This window comes from Bufo gargarizans, chromosome 3 (genome assembly GCF_014858855.1).
Source record: "Bufo gargarizans isolate SCDJY-AF-19 chromosome 3, ASM1485885v1, whole genome shotgun sequence".
Classification (NCBI taxonomy): domain Eukaryota; kingdom Metazoa; phylum Chordata; class Amphibia; order Anura; family Bufonidae; genus Bufo; species Bufo gargarizans.
Genome location: NC_058082.1, coordinates 375,137,566 through 375,163,819, shown reverse-complemented (window position 1 = coordinate 375,163,819; position 26,254 = coordinate 375,137,566). Strand labels below are relative to the sequence as shown.

The following is a 26,254-nucleotide window of genomic DNA, read 5'->3' as shown; positions in this document are numbered from 1 at the left end:
CAGATCTCAAGCCACACCCTGCTAAGCCACACTCCTTGTCATGAATGGCGAAACAGTTTCTAAATAAATGTGATGTAAGGCCAGATATTAAGCCAGAATTCTTATGTACGGTTGACTGAAGACATGGAACATCTAATGTGAATGGTTCCTTCCAATTGTACCCCTAAGACATATGATGGGGCAGAGGAGGATCAGGAGGTTAGATTTCAACTTATACTTTTGTTCTCCGGGAGATAAGTCACCTGTCAGAGATGGGAGGCAGCAACTTTAGTCATCTCGTGGTATGGCCAGCCTAGATAGCAATGACTTTGACACTCTGGATATAACAAGAGTTATAAAGTAGGACTATGGAGATAACTAGACAGGAGAAGGAAGTAGGGGTTGAAGGGACAAGCTCAATTCAATAGGGATGGTATTTGGTCTAACTTTATAGGCTTTAACATGGGATGTGTCTAGAGGTAATCTCGCAAGAGCAGAAAAGAAGAAACTGAGTCAAGATATCCAATTTAGAGACTTTTCTAAATAAAACAAAAGAGATATTAGGAAAAAGAAAATCAGTGGCTCATCGTTAATTGCCAACATGGAATAGGGGTGCAAAAGAAAAAAAAAAGTAACATAGTAGGCACACCCAAGTCTGGATAAAATTCACAAATATATGATAAAATACGCTATTTTATTATAAAATACCTTGTATCCTATAAATAATAATGTAAAATAGACACAAGTCCTGTGATCTCTTAGGCCCCTTTCATACGGGCGAGCTTTCCGCACAGGTGCAATGCGGGATGTTAATACATTGCACCCGCACTGAATCCTTACCCATTCATTTCTATAGGGATGTGTACATGAGTGATGTTTTTCATGCATCACTTGTGCGTTGTGTGAAAATCGCAGCATGCTCTATATTCTGCATTTTTCATGCAATGCAGGCCCAATAGAAGTGAATGGGGCTGCATGAAAAATCGCATTAGATCCACAAACAAGTGTGGATAAAATGCAATTTTCACAGATGGTTGCTAAGGAGATGATGTTAATAAATAGGGATGACATTAGCCATTTACTTTATTATTTTCCATTATAACATGGTTATAATAGAAAATAATAGCATTCTTTAATACAGAATGCTAAGTAAAATGTCCATTGAGGGTTAAAAATAAAAAAATAAATTACTCACCTCATCCACTTCATCGCGCAGCAGTTATTGTCTTCTTTCTTCTTCTTGCAGGTCCTGCTGAATAAAAATAGAAGAACCTTCTGTATTAAAGAATGCTATTATTTTCCATTATAACCATGTTATAATGGAAAATAATAAAATCAACAGAACACCGAACCCGAACCAGAAATTTTGTGAAGTCCGGATTTGGGTCTGGGTACCAACATTCAGTTTTTTAATCACACGCGTGCAAAACGCATTAAAACGCTTTGCACTCACGCAGAAAAAACTGAACAACGCAATGCAATCACAGACAAATTGCAACCAGCCCGCAACGCATCTGGACTGACTCCGGCACGCTCATCTGCAAGGGGCCTTATAGTAATTCGGTTGTCATGGTAGGTATACCAAAAGGTTAATTAAATAATGGTAGTAGATCAATAATTAGTTGTTAGTAAGTCCCAATGTATAACTCTGTTTCATATATATTAGTCATTTATAAGTTCATAGGATATTCAATCATAAAATTTACTCACATACATATCAGTTTAAATAAGTCGCTCTGCAGAGCGACTTTTTTGGAGTTTCTACTCCAAGTTTTGTATACCTTGAGGGGTGTAGTTTCTTAGATGGGGTCACTTTTATGGAGTTTCTACTCTAGGGTTGCATCAGGGGGGCTTCAAATGGGACATGGTGTCAAAAAAAACAGTCCAGCTAAATCTGCCTTCCAAAAACCGTATGGCATTCCTTTCCTTCTGCGTCCTGCCGTGTGCCCGTACAGTAGTTTACGACCACATATGGGGTGTTTCTGTAAACTACAGAATCAGGGCCATTAATATTGAGTTTTGTTTAGCTGTTTACCATTGCTTTGTAAAAGTAAAAAATAAAATGGAAAATCTGCCCAAAAAGTGAAATTTTGAAATTGTATCTCTATTTCCCACTAATTCACCTAAAGGGTTAACAAAGTTTGTAAAATCAGTTTTGAGGGGTGTAGTTTCTAGAATGGGGTAATTTTTGGGTGGTTTCTATTATATAAGCCTCGCAAAGTGACTTCAGACCTGAACTGGTCCCTAAAAATTGGGTTTTTGAAAATTTCTGAAAAATTTCAAGATTTGCTTCTAAACTTCGAAGCCATGCAACATCCACAAAAAATAAAATATCATTCCCAAATTGATCCAAACATGAAGTAGACATATGGGGAATGTAAAGTAATAACTATTTTTGGAGGTATTACTATGTATTATAGAAGTAGAGAAATTAAAACTTGGAAATTTGCAATTTTTTTTACAAATTTTTGGTAAATTTGGTATTTTTTATATATAAAATTTTTTTTTTTTACTTTATTTTACCAGTGTCATGAAGTACAATATGTGACGAAAAAACAATCAATCAATCAAACAATGGCCTGAATACGTCAAAGCGTTTTAAAGTTAACACACACTTAAAGTGACACTGGTCAGATTTGCAAAAAATGGCCTGGTCCTTAAGGTGAAATAAGGCTGTGTCCCAAAGGAGTTAAAGAGGATCTTTCCTGGGTTTATGTTTTAGAAACTGGTATGCTTACCAGATAGGGCGACCCCTAAGATTGCCAGAACTTTTTTTTTTTTCTAAAATACCCCTCCGTTCCGGCGCCGTGTCCCCCATTGTTTTTGGCACCTGATATGTTAATTTAGACCATCGGTGCAAGGAAAAGCAGACATTTGGCTTTCCCAATGGGCGTCTTTCTCCCTGACTGTAGAGCGGTCCAATTGCAGTAGAGCGCATCACAGCCAGGGAGAAAGTGAGCTGTTTTTTCTCCCTGGCTGTAATGCTCTCCGCTGCAATTGAAACAGGGAGAAGGAGCCCATCACTGTGAAACCCGGCCGTCTCGTCCTCCCTGTACCGATACTCTAAATTAACATATTAGGCACCAAAAAACAGCGGGGGACACAGCTCCGGAAAGTAGGGGTATTTAAAAAAAAAATTAAAAGTGATGGCATCTGTAGGGGCCGCACTATCTGGTAAGCATACCAGTATCTGTCACATAAACCCATGAAAGGTCCTCTTTAAATATACAAAATCATCATATTTTCATTACAATATTGTGTTTTATGGTAATATCTGTCAATAACATTTTATTTAGCTTCTATATTTGACAATGCAATTTCTATTTGATGCATGTTTTTTATGCATTTTTTTGTGGCTTTCTAGTCTATCTATTGCCTCTATTACAACTTATCAGTCAAAAATGTCCTTAAATCAATAGAATGATGTTCAAATTTGGATCCTAAGTTTGAAAATCAATAAAAATAAAATCAATTAATCTCTATAATCAATCTCTATACCTAGTATAGTGGGTAAGACCGCCAAGGAAGAGACAACAGAGTGCTGGAAATACCGCCTGACTCTGTTGTCGTCTCACCGGAGGGGACCTCCACACACGACACTATAAAAAAACAAAATGATTCAAGTTCCGCATTCAGGCCTCCTGGACAAACTCGTATATAATTTGGGATTCTGCTTGAGACATTCTAATTATGTGATTCTCCCCTCTCCAATAATGTTCAATCTGTTCTAATGCTACAAATGAGAGACCTGATCGATCGCTGTCATGATGGTCCTTAAAATGTTTGGACAGGAAATGTTGCTCATAACCTGTCCGAATGTTGTAGATATGTTCAGCTACTCTTTTTTTTCAATATAAATTTTTTACTTCCTATATATTGTTTCTTACATAAACATTTAATAATATAAATAACATTAGTAGAGCAACATGTCAGCACTTCTTTTATCTCCCATTTGTACATATTTTGTGTCAATGTGACTGACTAGTTAAAAAAAAATAATAATAAAAAAATAAATGTTCTTACAAATCCCATTCCGTAAAAAACTTTCAGGCCTATCCAATTTTAGATTGTATTCCCCTCCTTTAAATTTTTTATAGAAGGCGCTATCTTTTGGCCCAGATTAGATACCTTAGTGTAGGTGATTAGTGGGATTCAGGTAATAGGGGACCTATAATTTTGTTACTACATAAATGATGTCCATGGTTTTTAATTATATTTTCTATTATTCTTTATTGCGAATTAAAAGGTAGAATCAATCGGACAGTGTCCTCCTCTGATTATTCTCTTTCAATTTTTGTTGTTTTGAAAAAGCTGGACCTGTCAATCGATTTTTCCTTCATTAACGCCACATTTTTGATATTGGTCTCAGAATTGTTGAACCAATGATTGAACTTCCTTTTTAAATTGTGTGTTTTCAGTACAATTAAGTTTTAAGCGAAGGAACTGACCCGTAGGAATATTCATTAACCATATTGGAAGATGGCAGCTTGAGGAATGGGTATAGCCATTTTGGGCGACTGATTTTTGATTGATTTGATGTACTGCATATGATCTTAGATTCCTTGACAGAACTAAAGAGATCCAAGAATTCTACTTATGTGGGGGGTATATGTTAAATTGTAATCGTATATTGTTGATGTAATGATGACAGAGTACCAGGTCTCCTCCCCCAGCCGAGGTCCAATGGTTTATCGTTCCCAGTGGACCATAAAGATGTTAGCATAGCTGGGGGCGAATCTGATACCCATAGCGGTCTCTCTCCTCTGCAATTAAAATTCTTGATCATAAAATAAATAATTGTGATTAAGTATAAAATTAATGCCATGCACAATGAAATTGTAAAGCTGTAAAATGTATATTCGTCAATTATCCATTAAAGTTTGTTGTGTGGCTGTTACTCCCTACTAATGTTCAATTATTGTGTATAATAAATTAACATCCAGGGTACCCATAATCCACTGTGAATCAAACTGCAAAGTCTCGATTATTTCGATAATTTGCGTTGTATCTTTTATATAAGTTTTCAGAAATTCCAGAAATGATCGGCCTTCCTGGTGGATTAGTTATATCTTTATGAATCTTGGGTAGAAATCACCTACACTAAAATATCTAATCTGGGACAAAAGATAGCACCTTTTATAAAAAAAATTTAAAGGAGGGGAATACAATCTCAAATTGGATAGGCCTGAAAGGATTTTTCCGGTGTGGGATTTGTAAGAACACTAGTTGTTTTGAAAAAAAATAATAATAATAGGTCAGTCACATCAACACAAAATATGTACAAATGGGAGATAAAAGAAGAGCTGACATGTTGCTCTACGAATGTTATATTATTGAGTGTCCATGTAAGAAACAAATATATAGGACATACAAAACGTACATTGAAAAAAAAAAGTAGCTGAACATATCTACAACATTTGGACAGGTTATGAGCAACACTCCCTGTCCAAATGTTTTAACCGCCTCAGGACCGCCTAACGCAGGATTGCGTCCTGGCGGTGGCGGTGTTATTCCTCTTGGACGCTCCGGTGCGTCATCTCGCGAGAGGCGAGATTTTCTGTGAACGCGCGCACACAGGAGCGCGCATTCACAGGAGCGCGCATTCACAGGATCAGACGGTAAACCAGTGGATCTGCAGCCTGCCAGCAGCGATCATTCGCTGGCAGGCTGTAGATGCGATTTTTTTTAACCCTTGAAAGGTATATCAGACGCAGTTTTGTTAACAGCGTCTGATATACCTGCTACCTGGTCCTCTGGTGGTCCCTTTTGCTTGGATCGACCACCAGAGGACACAGGCAGCTCTGTAATAAGTAGCACCAAGCACCACACTACACTACACCCTCCCGTCACTTATTAACCCCTGATCACCCCCCTGTCATTTATTACCCCCCTGTAAGGCTCCATTGAGACGTCCGTATGTGTTTTGCAAAACACGGGCACCGGCAATGTGCTTTCCACATTTTGCGGAGCCGCACATTGCCAGAACTATATAGAAAATGCCTTTTCTTGTCCGCAATAGGACATGTTCTATAGGCTCTACAAAAAATGCAGTGTTTGCCCGATCAGGCCTGATCTTGTGCGCACACTTGTGTTCAGTCCGCCCTACCGCAGTGACAGAATTCTTTTTTTCTGATCACTGCAAAAACACAGTGAAATCGCTGCGGCGCTATAAAAATCACTTTTGAGGGGCATGGCGAATTCATGGATTTTTTATTTTTTTTGGGCACAAGTTAGCAGACATTTTTTTAGTTTTTTCTTACAAAGTCTCATATTCCACTAACTAACATTTTGGAAAGAAGACACCCCAAGGTATTCCGTGAGGGGCATGGTGAGTTCCTAGAATATTTTTTTTTTGCCACAAGTTAGCGGAAAATGTTAATGATATATATATTTTTTTCTCTTACAAAATCATTTTCCGCTAACTTGTGCCCAAAAAAAAATATTCTAGGAACTCGCCATGCCCCTCACGAAATACCTTGGGGTGTCTTCTTTCCAAAATGGGGTCACATGTGGGGTATTTATACTGCCCTGGCATTTTAGGGGCCCTAAAGCGTGAGAAGAAGTCTGGAATCCAAATGCCCAAAAATGCCCTCCTAAAAGGTACTCTTTGGAATTTGGGCCCCTTTGCGCATCTTGGCTGCAAAAAAGTGTCACACATGTGGTATCGCCGTACTCAGGAAAAGTAGGGCAATGTGTTTTGGGGTGTATTTTTACATATACCCATGCTGGGGGAGATAAATATCTCTGTAAAACGACAACTTTGTATAAAACAATGGGAAAAGTTGTCTTTTAGAGAGATATTTATCTCACCCAGCATGGGTATATGTAAATATACACCCCAAAACACATTGCCCTACTTCTCCTGAGTACGGCGATACCACATGTGTGACACTTTTTTGCAGCCTAGGTGCACCTTTAGGATTTCACAGGGCATTTTTTACGCCTTTGGATTCAAACTACTTCTCACGCTTTAGGTCCCCTAAAATGCCAGGGCCGTATAAATACCCCACAAGTGACCCCATTTTGGAAAGAAGACACCTCAAGGTATTCCGTGAGGGGTATGGTGAGTTCATGTACAATTTTAGTTTTTGTCACAAGTTAGTGGAATATGAGACTTTGTAAGAAAAATAAATAAAAATAAAAAATAAATCATTTTCCGCTAACTTGTGACAAAAATAAAAACTTCCATGAATTCACTATGCCCATCGGCGAATACCTTAGGGTGTCTACTTTCCGAAATGGGGTCATTTGTGGGGTGTTTCTACTGTCTGGGCATTGTAGAACCTCAGGAAACATGACAGGTGCTCAGAAAGTCAAAGTGCGTAAATTCACATTTTTGCACCATAGATTGTAAACGCTATAACTTTTACCCAAACCAATAAATATACACTTATTGCATTTTTTTTAATCAAAGAGATGTAGAACAATAAATTTTGAGAAAAATGTATATAGAAATGTAGTTTGAATGTGGAACTTGAATTATTTGTTTTTTTTATTGTGTCAAGAGTGGAAGTGCTATCCAGTGATGTGACAACAGAGTCAGGCTGCATTTCCAGCACTCTGTTGTCTCTTCCCGTTTTACCCCTATACTAGGTATAGAGATTGGTTATAAAGATTTATACCAGTGCTTTATAATAAGTAATATATATTAGCACTATTTACATTAGATATACTATTATGGATGAATGTATATTGATTTTTAGACTTAGGATACAAATTTAAAGATCATTCCATCAATTGAGCACATTTTTGACTGATAAGTTGCAATAGAAGGAATAGACTAGAAAGACAAAAAAAAAGCATTAAAAATGCATCAAAAACACATTGTCAAATATAATAGTAAAATGAAGTGTTACCGACAGATGGTAATACAATAAAATACAATATTTTAATGAAAAAAAATCTGAGGTTTTCGTATATATTAAAGTATATTTTTGGGTATTAGACATATATATTAAACTTATATTGTAATCCATGCCGCATTTTGATTAATACTAGAAGAATTCCATGCCACCTTTGGTGATCTTTTTGTAATCCCTATAAATATTCAGCCGCCTGACAAAATGGTTACTACCACTGAGGAAGAAATTTGTTAACTTCGAAATGCATAGTAACCACAACCTAACCGCTATCCTCAAATACCAGGCTAAGTCATCCATTGAGTGCATGATGTAATCAGCGAGGATCTGCTAGTCATGCACGGCATTTACAACAACCTGACTAAAGCAGCTACACCACGTGGGACATGCTGAGAACGAGCAGTTTATTATTATATCAAGCAGCCAGACTACGTGAGTGCGTCGGTGAGAGAGAGACTCCACTCTGGCCCCACAGATTATTTCACTCTACTCCATCCCCATGGATTACTGCATTGCGCACCTATATCTGCTTTCAACTCTACAGAGCGACGTTTTTAAAATGATATATATTTGAGCACATTTTATGATTGAATATCCTATGAACTTACAAGTAACTCATATGAATCAGAGTTATACATTGGGACTTACTAACAACTAATTATTGATCTACTACCAATACTGGATTAACCTCTTGGTATACCTACTATGACAACCGAGTTACTATAAGAGATCACAGGACTTGTGTCTATTTTATATTATTATTATTTATAGGATACAAGGCATTTTATAATATCTAGGAGCCTGCTATGATATTAGTGTATTTTGTTATTTTATTGTTTAGTAAATAATTTATAATTTATTTTTTAATATATTTGTGACTTGAGTCTGCCTACTTTGTTACTTTTTTGGGGGGGCAAAAGAGATATTAGCATTATGTGTTACCATTTTGAGCCGAATACAGACATTTATCTTTATCCCAAATCCTTACTGTACATCAGTGATCCCTAACAATTAATGCCTCAGTAGCCACATTTGACTCTTGGGCTCGGTATATTTGACTTGCCAGCTAGATACAATAGCGCCTGGCACCATTACTACACTACAACAATCTGGTACTAGGATCAAAACTGTATCACTGCCAATTAATACTTCATATGATGGAAGACTTGATACTTTTTAATATGCAAATTAGGCTTTTGGTTCAATAAGGGCAAGGTTCACTTTTGGCCACATATCTAAAAAGATTCTTCACTTTAACTATTCAGTGTACAAACAGTGATAGAATTAAGAGAGAAATAAAATATAGGCCTGCATTGAACTAGCTAAGGGTTGGGCTGATTATCGCTGAAATGCTCGTTAGTGATAATCTGCCTGTGTAAAAGTGCTGCCGATTACCCTAAGAATGAGCAAATGCTCATTCATAAGGCAATCACATCTTTTATGCAGGGTAAAAAATTGTTTGCTGGCAGCAGGTTGTGCTGACTAATCACGCTCTGCTTCCGGCACATAATGATTCTGTATGGGGACGAGAGATGGCATTAGTGTAATTGCAGCTTCCTTCCTGACAATTGTAATGTTCATCCACTAGTCTAATACATTATTACACAATTCTGTGTGCTTATCTATGGCAATGTGAAAAACAAGATAAACTGGATCATATAAATGTAGTATGTGATAAACACCGTAGACATAAAAGTAAGTCTGTATAGTCACGACTGCTTATTGCATAAAGAAATAAATTATTATGATTGCAAGCAACTGTTGCTTTTCCTTGATAGATATTAAATATTTGACAAATACAGTAAAGAATGCAAATATCCTTATCAGCAGTACAAGATAATGCAGTACAATATAAAAACTGGAGGCTCAGATTCCAGTGCTATACTCCCCATATGCTGTAACTTACACCAGGAGTTAGGAATAGAGACAAGTGCTTGTGTAAAAGAGCTTGATTTTCTGGGTTTCCGGCACAGAATTTCTGCAGAAACTGGTGTGTGTACTTCAAAATCTCTTTCATTTTCAAGTCTCCCTGTAAAAACAGTACAAACCAATTATTAAAGTGGATTTTCATCTTTTGAAGTCATGTTCACAGAGTCCAGTTTCTGAAAGTGGTTTAAAGTCCCCCCTTCCTGTTGATGTTTATTACTTATTCTCAGTATAGGTGATAAATATATCATTACTCGGTGTCCCAAAACTGGGGTCCCTATTGATTACTAGAATGTGGGTTCTGAGTTCCACCCAACCGCCTGTGGGTAGACACCTGAATGGAACAGCAGTTGTGCATGCTCTCTGCCACTCCATTCCGTGTCTGTATGGCTGTACTGCAGCAAACAGATGAACACTGTACATGGCTGTCTCCATCAGTTCCATACACTTTGAATGGAGACGCTGTTATATCTGGTGCCAACAGATGCCTCCTTTGCAGTGCTACCAGTGTCCTGTTGCTATGTAGATAGATGGGACTCTCTGTGCCAAGTGCTTCACATGACCAGGAACAGGCAACCTACTGGCCACAGATTGCCTGTGAATGGTTATTCTTGCCTTACTACCTACTGCACTACTAACATTCCACTGACTCAGATTTTTGGATTCTAATGTTGGCTTGGCTGTACTGTTTCTCCTTGGCTTGGATCTGCATCTACCTGATGGATTTGGACCCTGTTGTAACCACTTGTGTTTGACCTTGGCTTGGTACCGTACTACTCTTTGTCTTCTTTTGCTTCTGCTTCTTTTATTTCCCCTTGTGCTTGCATGTCACTACATTTATTGTTTACTCGCCTTGTTTTCTCCCACGTAAACCCCAGCACTCAGTAAGCAGGGACAGCTGGCAGTTGTAGTCCGCCGTTCAGGTATGGACAGTGGTGCAGGTGGTGTCTAGGGCTCACTTCTCTCTACTGTGAACGAGGCACTGTGCATGCTCAACTGCTGATCCATTCAAGGGAACCCAATGACAGGGCACCTAACATATGTGTATGAAGTGGTACTGTGAAAAACACCAAAAGTGTAGAAACTTCAAAGGAACAATTTTCCAAGGTTTTTACTTTTTCTGACTAAATATAAGCAAGTATTATGTATGAGAAGTCATATCTGATACCCAGCTACTCTCCTTAAAGGCTATGTACACCTTCAGAGGCAAAAAAAAATATTATGATAGCATTTTACTCATTTTGGGCAAAAACATTTTTTCAATTGGTCTTTATTAAAAATATTGAGGCATTCTGTCACAAAGAGATAACTGTTTACTTTGTGTCATCTAATAACCCTTATTTCTAATTTACTAATAGGTTATAAATACTTATTTAAGCCACATTCTTATCAGTAAGATAAGAACTGAGCTATTGTGTTTATAATAGCAGAAAGCAGAGATAAGGAGTGTGTCAAATTAGATGGAGCAGAGAGAAATTTCAGATTCCTCAGCTATGTACAGTGATAAGGGTTCCATATTTGTAATAAAGACCAATTTAAAAATGATTTTTAGCTCACAATGGGTATAATACAAATTGTACATAGTGAGTTGTCTCACTTCAGCAAGTTGCATTTATCATGTAGAGAAAGTAATACAAAGCACTTATTGGTGTGACTAGAGTGTTATGGGCCCCAGTGCAAACTTTGGACCGAGCCCCCACCCCCCCAAGTTATACAAAGAGCTGGCAGTTCAGCGGCCCGGCAATTTTTACACTAAGCCAAATGCATAGCTACACTTACCCAGTCCCAACTAATAAAATCTTGTCCCATCTCGTCCAGTGTCAGTATAGTGGGACAGTGCTGCTCCTCATTAACACAGAGAGCTTTTTGAAACCTAGTGACTCATTTTATTCTATCTCATCCAGGGTGTCGCTCACAGTAGTTATGCCAAATTGTGTGCCCCCTCACAGTAGTTATGCTAGATTAGTGCCCCCTCACAGTAGTTATGCCAGATTAGGTGCCCCCTCACAGTAGTTATGGCATATTCGGTGCTCCCTCAGTAAAGATGCTTACTTTTGTGCCCCCTCACTCTAGTTCTGACTGCCCTTTTGCCTCCAGTGTCCTCTCCAGACTGCAGCTTTATGAAAGAAAATAAAACCACATACTTACCTTCTTCCCTGATGACGTGCTCCCACACTCACATCGCGCTGCTGGCTGTGCACAAACAGCCCGGCAGTGACAAGAACTGCTGGGTGGGTGCGCATGCTCCCCATTGCCTCTGCGTCCCCTGCCTCTGCAGCCCCCCTTTACCCCCTGCGCCGGGGTGCATATTATACATGTTTGAAGTGAGCTCTGACAGGCCCGGCATTGTCACTGTACTTCATGCTGGGCCATGTCAGAGCGCTCCTTTTACATGTGAGTGCAGCGTGCCCCCTCCCCCTGCCTGGATTGTTACACCCCTGCATTTACTAATTTGTTGTGATTGTTTAAATTGCCTCCTTTTGTGGCTTAATTAATTTTTCCATCACATTATACACTGCTTGTTTCCATTGTTCCAACCACCCTGCAAGCCATCAGTAGTGGTCGTTCTTGCACACTCCAGGAAAAAGTGCTGGCCTCTCTGGTGGCCGGGATTGTGGGAGAGGACATATGCTAATGATTTTTCTATAGAGTACAAGCATGACTACCGGTGCTGGGGTTGCAGGGTGGTCTTAAACATGGTAATGAGCAGTGTATACTGTGATGGAACAAATAAATCAAGTCAGCAAAGTAAGCAATATGGACAATCACAATACATTAGTAAGTGCCTTGTATAAACTTTCTCTACATAATAAATGCTATTTGCTGAAGTGAGACAACCCCTTTAAGATCAATATTTTAAATATTTAAAGCCAAAAGCTTGCTCATATTAGGTTAGCTAACATACTGTGTATAGTACATTTTGTTTGTGCAAAGCATGCAATAATTTTATTGCAGGGACATAGGCTGAATTCCTATAAAGAGACCAGTCCTGTATGGACACTTACTGGCAATGCTCCATGGGAAAAACAATATGCAAAGAAGTATCTCCCAAGGAAAAGAAACATCTCACCAGTGCCACTTCTTGGAAGTGGCTCCCTGTGAGTTAATATCCGACTTTCCAACTAGCCTTGGGATTTGAATACAGCCAAGCCTGAAATCCATCTGTAGACAGCTGTTTCAGGGTGCTTGCCCCTTGTCAGTACGAGGTAGGACTCTGGCCGGTGTGATACCCTGAATGCAGCTTGGATGCTGAATCTCTTTAAAGAGACCAATCCTGTATGGAGACTTATTGGCAATGCTCCATGGGAAAGAGTATCTCCCAAGGAAGAGAACCATCTCTTTACATACTGTACTTCAGGGACATAAGAATGGCAGCTGCAGTTGTTTCCATAGCCTAACATAATCTCTCTCTTTCCCTATCTTTATGTTTAATACAGATACTAAAACTCTACACATTCTTCATAATAAGCGTATTTTGAAGCATACCATAACCTTCTTCATAACCGAGAATAAACATTCAGGCCAACAATCCTGCGTTCAAGAGTGCGCTTTTCTAACTATATTTCTTCCTTCTTCTAAGCTATAGCTATAAATCTTTTTCCCCAGATAAGAAATCAATGTATTGGCTGAGCTCTGTCAAACATTTTTTTAGGGACAATTTCATGTGAATTGAGGATAATTTGGAAGAAAAATGTCCCATTTATAATTTGTGCCTCATTTATATAAGAAGTGCCTGAGGAAGAAAAGAAAGCAAAGAGAACTAACACTAAACTACAGCTATAATTTACATTACAAAGGGGCTTCTAGAATGTTCCATCTATGTGCAGAAAGCAAGAACAATACAATGTGACATTATTTGCCATACTTAATATATATATATATACTCATTACATTTTATAGGTTTGCAGTATGAATGTAAAACATGATCTATTCTGTATGCATGTGTTATTTAATAGACTGTAGAGAATTACATATGCATTTTCTTTTCAGCACCACAATAAAGTATTAAGCTTTGCAGTTCAGAAAGAAACACAAACATAAAAATGCAAATAAAAGATCCAAATATTATATCCAGATATATTATATTGTGAAAGACAGTTAATGAATATAATGGATATAAAGACCAAACTGCCTAACATATACCGTACTCCACAAGATACGGTAGGTGTTTCACAGTTACATTAAAGCATTTCCTTGCCTGCATAATGAAAAATGGTCACCACTGACATTTCCTACAAATTGCTCGATAACAGGGCTATGATCACTTTACTGTAGGCAGTCCTGCTCCTCTGTTAGATGGAGATTAGTCATTTGAAGGAAATCAATGCTCATTTTGCAGGGGCAATACCTAATTTATAATATGATGGTAATCCATAGAACCAGAGCCAAAAATGGAGTTTTTAAAGAAAGTAATTTTAAATTATGACAACAAATTAATTTCTGTGGACAATTAAGTAGTGTGTTGTCAAAACAAAGTTCTTTCTTCATTTTTAGGGAAAGTGCCATGGTAGAGTTCTGACTTCAAATTCAATGGACGGATGACAGAAAACTACAACTGCCTAACTGCCTTAGTATAATTCTTAAAGGGAGAACTCTTTCTGTAATATATTGCTGAGCCAAGAAATAAAGATGCCAGGATAATGTATTTTTCCTGAGGCATTATTGACTCAAGGCTCCTTGCAGATAATTATCATAGTCACCTCTTGCTATTACACAAATAGGACCTAATATGTGAAGGGAAAATAAGCTATTAAGAAAATGGGAAGATCTTAAAACTCCGTTATCGCTACTGATTCTGATTTCCTAGCGTAGCTTTAAAAAAAGCTAACGTTGTACTCACCATAAGGCCACATTCACATGATTGTATTTTTGGTCTACATCAGATCAGCATTTTTTTGCGGATAGGATGCGGACCCATTCATTCAATGGGTCCGCAAAAAAAATGCTGTTCCGCATCCGTACTGTATGTCTATTCTGTAGCCTCGCAAAAAAAGATAGAACATGTCTTATTCCTCTCTGTTTTGCAGACAAGGATAGGCACTGTTACAATGGATCATCAAAAAAGCGGATGCAACACGGATGTCTTCCATATTTTTTGGGGATACACGCTTTGTGGACCACAAAATACATATGGTCGTGGGACATAAAATCATTAAAATGAGTCACCACTTTTTATCATGTTTTCATTAGCTTTGTGTCCCTGAGAGACAGCTTTAAATCCTCTGCATTGGCAAAGATTCTGCACTTGAAGACCTTTTACACTGACCAGTGTTTGGGCAGATTATCACTAACCAGTGTTCATACGGACACTTGTTAGTAATCATCAGCCTGTGTAAAGGTGCCCCAAGAACAAGAGAAACGTTTGTTCATCTCGTAATAGGGTAATCATCCTTTGCCAGCAGCAGATCATCTAAACAGCACTTTGCTGCCAGCAATGATCTCTCATCCCCATACTGTGGATGAGATCGCTTCATGTAAATGCAGCTTTCTCCTCCGCTGATGAGCAGGCAATTGTCAGGAAGGAACACTTTTTGACAATCACTTGCTAAATCAGACCATGTGAAGGAGCCTTTAGTGAAACAGTATTATCAAGCCACTGGTGCCTATGTCTGACAGTTTAAATTGCTTACCCCTTTTTTACTGCATTGATTCTTACTGATAGTCTAACACTTCAGTCCCAAAATGGCTGATGATGGATGGAGCTGGGCATATAACCCTCCATCAGTGGCCATTTTGGGACAAGATTACCAAACTGTAAGAATCAATGCAGTAAACAGGGGGTAAACAATTTAACCCATTAAGGATCTTACACTCTTTTCACCTTAAGGACATGGCCATTTTTAGGAAATTTTACATGTGTCACTTTATGTGGTAATAAATTTGAAATACTTTTACTTATCCAAACCATTCTGAGATCGGTTTCTTGCGATACATTGTACTTCATGATTTTGAGTTGATATATTTCACCTTTATTTTATAATCAAAATTTTACATGAACAGGACCTGTGATGACGTCACTCCGGTCATCACATGTTCCATCACATGATCTTTTACCATGGTGATGGATCATGTGATGGAACATGTGATGACCGGAGTGACGTCATCACAGGTCCTGTTCATGTAATTAATGCTCACCCCAGGTCCTGTTCAGCAAAGGAGACAGAAGGAGATGCTGGGCTACGCGAACAAGTGGACTAAGGTGAGTTAAATAATTTTTTTTAACCCCTCCAGCTCTATTTTACTATGCATTCTGTATTCAGAATGCTATTATTTTCCCTTATAACCATGTTATAAGGGAAAATAATAATGATCGGGTCTCCATCCCGATCGTCTCCTAGCAACCGTGCGTGAAAATCGCACCGCATCCGCACATTCATTTCTATGGGGCCTGCGTTACGTGAAAAATTCAGAATATAGAGCATGCTGCGATTTTCACGCAACGCACAAGTGATGTGTGAAGATCACCGCTCATATGAACAGCCCCATAGAAATGAATGGGTCGGTATTCAGTGCTGGTGCAATGCGTTCAACTCACGCATCGCATCCGCGCGGAATACTCGCCTGTGTGAAAGGTGCCTTAGGTGTTCCACAAAAATTAAAGGAAAAAGGAGATGACATTAAAATTTCACTTTTTTGGGAAGATTTTCCATTTAATCCAGTTTTAACATCAAGGGTTAACAGTCAAAGAAAACTCAATGTTTATTACCCTGATTCGGCATATGTTGTTGTAAACTGCTGTGTGGGAACACGGCAGGGCACAGAAGGAAAGGAGCGTCACATGGATTTTGGAGGGTAGATTTCACTGGGATAATTTTAAGTTGCCATGTGACATTTAAAGATGCACCCTAAAGTAGAAAATCCCAAAAGTGACCCTATTTTAGAAATTACAGAATTAGGCTACTTTCACACTTGCGTTCAGGGCGGATCCGTCTGGTATCTGCACAGACGGATCCGCACCTATAATGCAAACACTTAGATCCGTTCAGATCGGATCCGTTTGCATTGACATGAACAAAAAAACAAAAAAAAACTATTTTTTTTCATGGTAAACGGATCCGTTTTGACTTTACATTGAAAGTCAATGGGGGACGGATCCGTTTGAAAATTGAGCCATATAGTGTCAAATTCAAACGGATCCGTCCCCATTGACTTCCATTGTAAGTCTGGACGGATCTGTTTGCCTCCGCACGGCCAGGCGGACACCCGAACGCTGCAAGCAGCGTTCAGGTGTCCGCCTGCTGAGCGTAGCGGAGCCCAAACGCTGCCAGACTGATGCATTCTGAGCGGATCCGCATCTACTCAGAATGCATTAGGGCTGGACGGATCAGTTCGGGGCCACTTGTGAGAGCCTTTAAACGGAACTCACAAGCGGAGCCCCGAACGCAAGTGTGAAAGTAGCCTAAGGCTACATGCAAACGAGCGTTGTTTGTTTCAGTGTCCATTCTGTTTTTTTTGCGGATAGGATGCGGACCAATTAATTTCAATTGGTCCGCAAAAAACGCGGACAGCGCACCGTGTGCTGTCCGCATCAGTATGTCCGTTCCGTTACAAAAAAAATAGTGCATGTCCTATTTTTTCTAGTTTGCGGACAAGGATAGGTATTATTACAATGGATCAGCAAAAAAAAAAAGATCTTAAAAAAAAAAAACGGATGCCATACGGAACGTCATCCGTTTTTCTTGCAGACCGCAAAACACACACGGTCGTGTGCATGTAGCCTAAGGTGACAGTTTTATTGGTATGGCTGTTCTGGCACAGTTTCTATTTTTTGTTTTTTATGGCGTTCACTTGACAGGTTAGATCAGTGATGGTGAACCTTTTAGAGACCGAGTGCCCAAACTGCAACCAAATACCCACTTATTTATTGCAAAGTGTCAACACGGCAATTTAACCTGAATAGCAATATAGTATATCTTCCATGTACTTTATCATTTAGCTATAATAGCTTAATAGCCTACATTCAGTGTGCTGCCTGTGCTGTTCATAGTGCGTCTTGTGCTGATGAATGGCAGGAAAAGTCTAAAGCATATTGGTACGCCATAGACTTTTTCCAAGGCACGGGTGCCCACAGAGAGGGGTCTGAGTGCCGCCTCTGGCACCCGTGCTATAGGTTCGCCATCACTGGGTTAGATCATGTGCTTTTTATAGAGCAGGCTGTTACGGATACGATAATACCAAATATGTCTACATTTATTTTTATTTTGTTTCGGTTTTACATAATAAAGTATTTTTGAAAAAAAAAAGGTTTTGTGTCTCCATTTTCTGAAAGCCATATTTTTTTTATTTTTCTGCCAATCATCCTATGTAGGGGCTCATTTTTGTGGGAAGAGTTGCCATTTTTATTGGATAATATTACACTTTTTCAGGCAAGGTGACCAAAAGATGGTTGTTTTGGCACAGTTGTTATTAAATTCCTTTTTACAGCATTCACTTTATGGGGTAGATCATGTGATATTTTTATAGAGCAGGTTGTTAAGGATGCGACAATACCTAAGGCTTCGTTCACATTACCGTTCAGCCTTTCCGTTCTCCTGCTCTGTTTAGGAGCAGGAGAACGGAAAGGACGGATTTGGCACATAACTGAGCCGAATGGAACCTAAGGACCCCATAGACTATAATGGGGTCTGTTAGGTTTCCACTCAGAAGATTATTTTGGAGCGGAGACAAAAGTTATGCATGCAGGACTTTTGTTTCCACTTCAAAAATCTTACTTTTTGTCCTCAAATAAAGGGGATTCTGGGAACAAGTAGAACACAAATTAAACCAAATATGTGGCACCCCCCATTCATCTATCGCCCTCGTCGGTCTCATTGTGGATCCCATTAAAAAAAAACTGGACCCCAAAGGCATCTTATTTGCCTACTTGGATGGTCCAAGCAGCTAGGTACCTAATCTCCTTCCACTGGCTTAGCCCCAACCCCCCAACTATTACTCAATGTGAGTCAAAAATTGACCATGGAGGAAATAGCAAGCTGGGCAAATAGAACTCACTCTAGATGCCTAAAAACTTGGGCTCCTTGGAAAGAATCTTACTCTGAGCAGAAACCCAACTGACCCCATAATATTAGTCTATGGGTCCTTAGGTTCCATTCGGCTCAGTTATGTGCCAAATCCATCCTTTCCGTTCTCCTGCTCCTAAACGGAGCAGGAGAACGGAAAGGCTGAACGGTGACGTGAATGAAGCCTAATTTATCTAAAAATAATAATAATAATAATAATAATAAAAATAAAATATATATATATATATACAGGTCCTTCTAAAAAAATTAGCATATTGTGATAAAGTTCATTATTTTCTGTAATGTACTGATAAACATTAGACTTTCATATATTTTAGATTCATTACACACCAACTGAAGTAGTTCAAGCCTTTTATTGTTTTAATATTGATGATTTTGGCATACAGCTCATGAAAACCCAAAATTCCTATCTAAAAAAATTAGCATATCATTAAAAAGGTTCTCTAAACGAGCTATTAACCTAATCATCTGAATCAACTAATTAACTCTAAACAACTGCAAAAGATTCCTGAGGCTTTTAAAAACTCCCAGCCTGGTTCATTACTCAAAACCGCAATCATGGGTAAGACTGCCGACCTGACTGCTGTCCAGAAGGCCATCATTGACAAACTCAAGCAAGAGGGTAAGACACAGAAAGAAATTTCTGAACGAATAGGCTGTTCCCAGAGCGCTGTATCAAGGCACCTCAGTGGGAAGTCTGTGGGAAGGAAAAAGTGTGGCAGAAAACGCTGCACAACGAGAAGAGGTGACCGGACCCTGAGGAAGATTGTGGAGAAGGACCGATTCCAGACCTTGGGGGACCTGCGGAAGCAGTGGACTGAGTCTGGAGTAGAAACATCCAGAGCCACCGTGTACAGGCGTGTGCAGGAAATGGGCTATAGGTGCCACATTCCCCAGGTCAAGCCACTTTTGAACCAGAAACAGCGGCAGAAGCGCCTGACCTGGGCTACAGAGAAGCAGCACTGGACTGTTGCTCAGTGGTCCAAAGTACTTTTTTCGGATTAAAGCAAATTTTGCATGTCATTCGGAAATCAAGGTGCCAGAGTCTGGAGGAAGACTGGGGAGAGGGAAATGCCAAAATGCCTGAAGTCCAGTGTCAAGTACCCACAGTCAGTGATGGTCTGGGGTGCCATGTCAGCTGCTGGTGTTGGTCCACTGTGTTTTATCAAGGGCAGGGTCAATGCAGCTAGCTATCAGGAGATTTTGGAGCACTTCATGCTTCCATCTGCTGAAAAGCTTTATGGAGATGAAGATTTCATTTTTCAGCACGACCTGGCACCTGCTCACAGTGCCAAAACCACTGGTAAATGGTTTACTGACCATGGTATTACTGTGCTCAATTGGCCTGCCAACTCTCCTGACCTGAACCCCATAGAGAATCTGTGGGATATTGGGAAGAGAAAGTTGAGAGACGCAAGACCCAACACTCTGGATGAGCTTAAGGCCGCTCTCGAAGCATCCTGGGCCTCCATAACACCTCAGCAGTGCCACAGGCTGATTGCCTCCCTGCCACGCCGCATTGAAGCAGTCATTTCTGCAAAAGGATTCCCGACCAAGTATTGAGTGCATAACTGAACATAATTATTTGAAGGTTGACTTTTTATGTATTAAAAACACTTTTCTTTTATTGGTCGGATGAAATATGCTAATTTTTTTAGATAGAAAATTTGGGTTTTCATGAGCTGTATGCCAAAATCATCAATATTACAACAATAAAAGGCTTGAACTACTTCAGTTGGTGTGTAATGAATCTAAAATATATGAAAGTCTAATGTTTATCAGTACATTACAGAAAATAATGAACTTTATCACAATATGCTAATTTTTTTAGAAGGACCTGTATATATATATATATATATATATATATATATATAAAGCATTTTTGAAAGAAAAACAAACATATCTTATGTAGGAGCTCATTTTTTACGGCATGATTGATTAGTACTATTTTTGGGTACATACAACTTTTTGATCGCTTGATATTACACTTTTTTGTGATGTGATTTAAAAAAAAGAATAGCTTTTTCGCATAGTTAAACTTTTTTTTTTTTTTATGGTATTCACCTGACGGGATAGATCAGGCATCCTCAAACTGCGGCCCTCCAGCTGTTGTAAAACTACAACTCCCACAATGCCCTGCTATAGGCTGATACCTGTAGGCTGTTCGGGCATGCTGGGAGTTGTAGTTTTGCAACAGCTGGAGGGCCGCAGTTTGAGGATGCTTGGGATAGATCATGTGATATTTTTATAGAGCAGGTTGTTACAGACGCGATGATACCTAATTTGTCTATTTTTGATCTTTATTTTGGTTTATTTTGTCTCCATGTTCTGAAAGCCATATATATATATATTATTTTTTTTCGGTGAATGTCTTATGTAGGGGCTCATTTTCTTGCAGCATGAGGTGACTGATTGGTACTATTTTAGGGTATATACAACTTTTTGATCGCTTCATATTACACTTTTTGTGATGTAAGGTGACAAAAAAAAATCACTTCTTTTGGCAGTTTTTTTCTTTTACAGTGTCCACCTGACGAGATAGATCATGTGAAATGTTTAAAGAGACAGTATTAATCGAAGAGATACTTAATGTCTGGGGTTTTTTCTTTCAATTTTTTGGGAAAGGGGCATTTTTTTTTCTTGAAACTTTAATTTTTTATTGTTAAAAAACACTTTTATTAAACTTTTTTATTTTTGGCCAAATATGGTACTTCTGTATTGTACTGCATTGACTATCAGGGTATTACACAGTGTAAAACATTGACAGTCTACCTATGAGACCCAGCCTGGGAGCTGGGCCTCATAGGTCTCCGTAGCTGCCAACCCCAAGGCCTTTAAAAGGCTTGGGGCTGCCATGGCAACCACAGGGTCCCCGTCACCGCAGCGCGGGGACACAATGGATCAGGACCGCGGCATATGTGGGGTTAATCCAACGGCATCAGCGTTGCCACCGATGATGGTGGATGCAGCAGGGGTCCGGCTGTCAGTAACTGCTGATCTAGAGAGCACATGTAGGGCAGGAGAAGGGCCGCAGTTTAAAACCAGTATTCTCATCCTAGGTCCTTAAGGAATTAAACAAAAACACTGGCACCAATAGATTAAGGCTGGTTTCACACGGGCGTTGCGGAAAAAGATGCGGGTGCGTTGCGGCAACATGCACGATTTTTCAGCGCGAGTGCAAAACATTGTAATGTGTTTTGCACCCGCGTGAGAAAAATCGGCAAGTTTGGTACCCAAACCCGAACTTCTTCACAGAAGTTCGGGTTTGGGTTAGGTGCTGTGTAGATTGTATTATTTCCCCTTATAACATGGTTATAAAGGGAAAATAATAGCATTCTTAATACAGAATGCATAGTACAAAAGGGCTGGAGGGGTTAAAAAAATAAATAAAAATAATATAACTCCCCTTAATCCACTTGATCGCGCAGCCCGGCTTCTCTTCTTTCTTCAGGACCTGGGTAAAGGACCTTTGATGACATCACTGCGCTCATCACATGATCCGTCACCATGTGATGGATCATGTGATGAGCGCATTAACGTTACCACAGGTCCTTTTCCTGTGCACAGCAAATATGAAGACAGAAGAGAAGCCGGGCTGCGCGATCAAGTGGATTAAGGTGAGTTATATATTTTTTTATTGTACTATGCAACCTGTATTAGGAATGCTATTATTTTCCCTTATAACCATGTTTTAATGGAAAATAATAATGATCGGGTCCCCATCCAAATCGACTCCTAGCAACCATGCGTGAAAATCGCACCGCATCCGCACTTGCTTGCGGATGCTTGCGATTTTCAAGCAGCCCTATTTACTTCTATGGGGCCTGCATTGCGTGAAAAGTGTGAAACAACAGAAAATATGTCATATTCTAGGTTCTTCAAAGTAGCGACCTTTTGCTTTGATTACTGCTTTGCACACTCTTGGCATTCTCTTGATGAGCTTCAAGAGGTAGTCACCTGAAATGGTCTTCCTACAGTCTTGAAGGAGTTCCCAGAGATGCTTAGCACTTGTTGGCCCTTTTGCCTTCACTCTGCGGTGTGACTCTGATGGTGACTCTGATGGTTTTTGTGACTGCACTTGGGGACACTTTTAAAGTTTTCCCAATTTTTCGGACTGACTGACCTTCATTTCCTCAAGTAATGATGGCCACTCATTTTTCTTTACTTAGCTGCTTTTTTTCTTGCCATAATACAAATTCTAATAGTCTATTCAGTAGGACCATCAGCTGTGTATCCACCTGACTTCTCCACAACGCAACTGATGGTCCCAACCCCATTTATAAGGCAAGAAATCCCACTTATTAAACCTGACAGGGCACACCTGTGAAGTGAAAACCATTTCAGGTGACTATCTCTTGAAGCTCATCAAGAGAATGCCAAGAGTGTGCAAAGCAGTAATCAAAGCAAAAGGTGGCTACTTTGAAGAACCTAGAATATGACATATTTTCAGTTGTTTCACACTTTTTTGATGGAGAATAAAACTGCGTTTTTTGCACTTGTACAGCATCAGATGAAACCTGATTATTAACAGGCTGTGGGCTGCTATGAGGTACTGCTGGTGGGTGTAGATGCATTTTTGGGGTGACAGGTTCCCGTTAGGTATATTATTTTGTTGCAGTCGTATGTCTTAAAACATGTGTTCTCATTTTGCACTGATAAATATGTTAACATACCTTTTCATATGGGATTTGGAGAAGATCAAGCATAACCTTATGAGCATCCATATTTTTCAGCAGTCTTTGTTGCTTTTTGCGAACTTGTTCACCAACACCGCACATTTTATTCAGTCTTTCTAAAATCTAAATAAATAAAAGTATAACATTGTTCAGGGTAATTACATCTGAAAATGTTTACCATGTAATTCACCTACTGAATGTGATATTTACTGATAAATAAAAAAAAACAGTAACTGAGGATTAGAGTCTAACTATCATTTTTTGTAATGTGTAGGGGCAGTGATCCTGATCGTTTTTGTAACATACTTTAATTATGGCAATCTTACATTTCTATTAGAAAAATAGCTGTAAAAGATTTTCTGCCTTAGCAACGCTCCCCATTTTCTGTTTACACAACTGTGGCGCCATGGTCCACTCTGATTACTGCAGTCCTCACTGTCTCTCTATAGGTGTGATAAAATATATATATATATATATATCTATATTTATATAAATATATATACACACATATACACACACATATATACACAGATACTGGATATAAAAAGTCTACACACCCCTGTCAGGTTTCTGTGATGTAAAAAAAAATGAGACAAAGATAAATCATTTTAGAACTTTTTTCACCTTTAATGTGACCTATAAACTGTACCACTCAATTGAAAAACAAACTGAAATATTTTAGGTGGAGGGAAAAAAAACAACTAAAATATTATGGTTATAACTGGGGAAGTAGCTGTGTTCAGAATTAAGCAATCACATTCAAAATCCTGTTTAAATGATGGCAGGTGTGTGCTGACTCCTATTTAAGTGCCTCTGATTAACCCCAAATAAAGTTCAGCTGCTCTAGTTGGTCTTTCCTGAAATGTTCTTACTCGCATCCCACAGCAAAAGCCATGGTCCACAGAGAGCTTCCAAAACATCAGAGGGATCTTATTGTTAAAAGGTATCAGTCAGAAGAAGGGTACAAAATAATTTCCAAGGCATTAGATATACCATGGAATGGAAAAAATATGGCACAACAGTGACATTACCAAGAACTGGACGTCCCTCCAAAATTGATGAAAAGACGAGAAGAAAACTGGTCTGGGAGGCTACCTGTCACGGCGCCGTCTAGAAGGCGGGCATGTCCGGAACGCGCGCGCATCATCAGTGCATCCAGTGTCACCCGCGCTCCTGATGGGTGCATCTATCTGCATTCATGCTAATGGTTTTAGGGATGAGCACCGAGCTGATCACTCGGTGCTCGGCTGTGTTGTCTGTGTGGAGTCATGTGACGCTGGCCACTTCACATGACCCCTCTAGCTCCCTATTTATTTTGTGCTGGCCACAGATTGCCTATTATTTAGGTTCCACCTGCGATTGTGTCTTTCCTGGCGTACTTACCTCCTGCTGAATTCCTGACAATCCTCTGCCTGCTCCTTGTGTACTTTGCTGCTCTCCTGGTATTCTGACCCCGGCCTCCTCCTGACTATCCTCTGCTGACTCCTTTGGTACTTCATGACTCTCCTGGTATTTATGACCCCAGCTTCTCCTGACTATTCTCTGCTTGCTCCATTTGTACTTTGTAGCTTTCCTGGTATTGACTCAGTCCGTTCACGTTCTGTTGTTTGTCTGTCATCCCTACACTTATTCCAAGCTACGGATTGCCGTCCAGTTGTCCCCTGTCATTAGGACTCGCAAGGCAAGTAGGCAGGGCCAGGGGTAAGGGTGGAGCGCAGTGGTCACTTCCCTCCCCCCTGTGTGTGTGTGTATGTGACCGTTACACTACCAAGAGGCCTACAGCAACATTAAAGGAGCTGCAGGAGTATCTGGCCAGTACTGGCTGTGTGGTACATGTGACAACAATCTCCCATATTCTTCATATGTCTGGGCTATGGGGTAGAGTGGCAAGACAAAAGCCTTTTCTTAAGAAAAACATCCAAGCCAGGCTACATTTTTCAAAAACACATCTGAAGTCACCCAAAAGCATGTGAGAAAAAGTGTTATGGTCTGATGAAACCAAGGTTGAACTTTTTGGCCATAATTCAAAAAGATATGTTTGGCGCAAAAACAACACTGCACATCACCAAAAGAACACCATACCCACAGTGAAGCATGGTGGTGGCAGCATCATGCTTTGGGGCTGTTTTTCTTCAGCTGGAACTGGGGCCTTAGTTAAGCTAGAGGGAAATCTGAACAGTTCCAAATACCAGTCAATATTGGCACAAAACCTTCAGGCTTCTGCTAGAAAGCTGAACATGAAGAGGAACTTCAGCTTTCAGCATGACAACGACCCAAATCATACATCCAAAGCAACAAAGGAATGGATTTACCAGAAGATTAAAGTTTTGGAATAGCCCAGCCAGAGCCTAGATCTGAATCCAATAGAAAATCTGTGGGGTGATCTGAAGAGGGCTGTGCACAGGAGATGCCCCCAGAATCTGATAGATTTGTAGTGTTTTTGCAAAGAAGAGTGGGCAAATCTTGCTGTAATAAAGTCTGGACTCTGGCTGGGCCACTCCAAAACGTTAATGTTGTTGTCTGCTAACCATTTCTTCACCACTTTTGCTGTGTGTTTTGGCTCATTCTCATGCTTGAAAGCAGCAGTGAGCGGCAACTGCTGTTCCATCAACCAAATCAGTCACACTCAGTGACAGACACAAGCGTTGCCAGCGAGGAAGCAGGAGCCGTTGTGTGACATGACAAACTTCATTGGGCTTCTTAGTAACACTGACGTAGGAAACATTTTGTTGCAGTGCGGATTTCAGTGGTGTGCATGAATATGGGGGAGTTGTGAGGGATAGCTGATGGCCTA

General features: G+C 39.6%; 1 protein-coding gene across 2 annotated transcripts in view; it reads right to left on the bottom strand.

The window, feature by feature from the left end:
• The window catches only part of ITPR3 (inositol 1,4,5-trisphosphate receptor type 3), a 498,562-nt gene that overhangs the window by 212,471 nt on the left and 259,837 nt on the right, over window positions 1-26,254 (bottom strand). For both annotated transcript variants that reach the window (XM_044288135.1, XM_044288136.1), the window contains exons 28-29: window positions 23,458-23,583; window positions 9,745-9,867 (exon numbers count right to left, since the gene is read on the bottom strand). In XM_044288135.1, coding sequence (XP_044144070.1) covers window positions 9,745-9,867; window positions 23,458-23,583 — 249 coding nt within the window. The remainder of the gene's footprint in view (window positions 1-9,744; window positions 9,868-23,457; window positions 23,584-26,254) is intronic.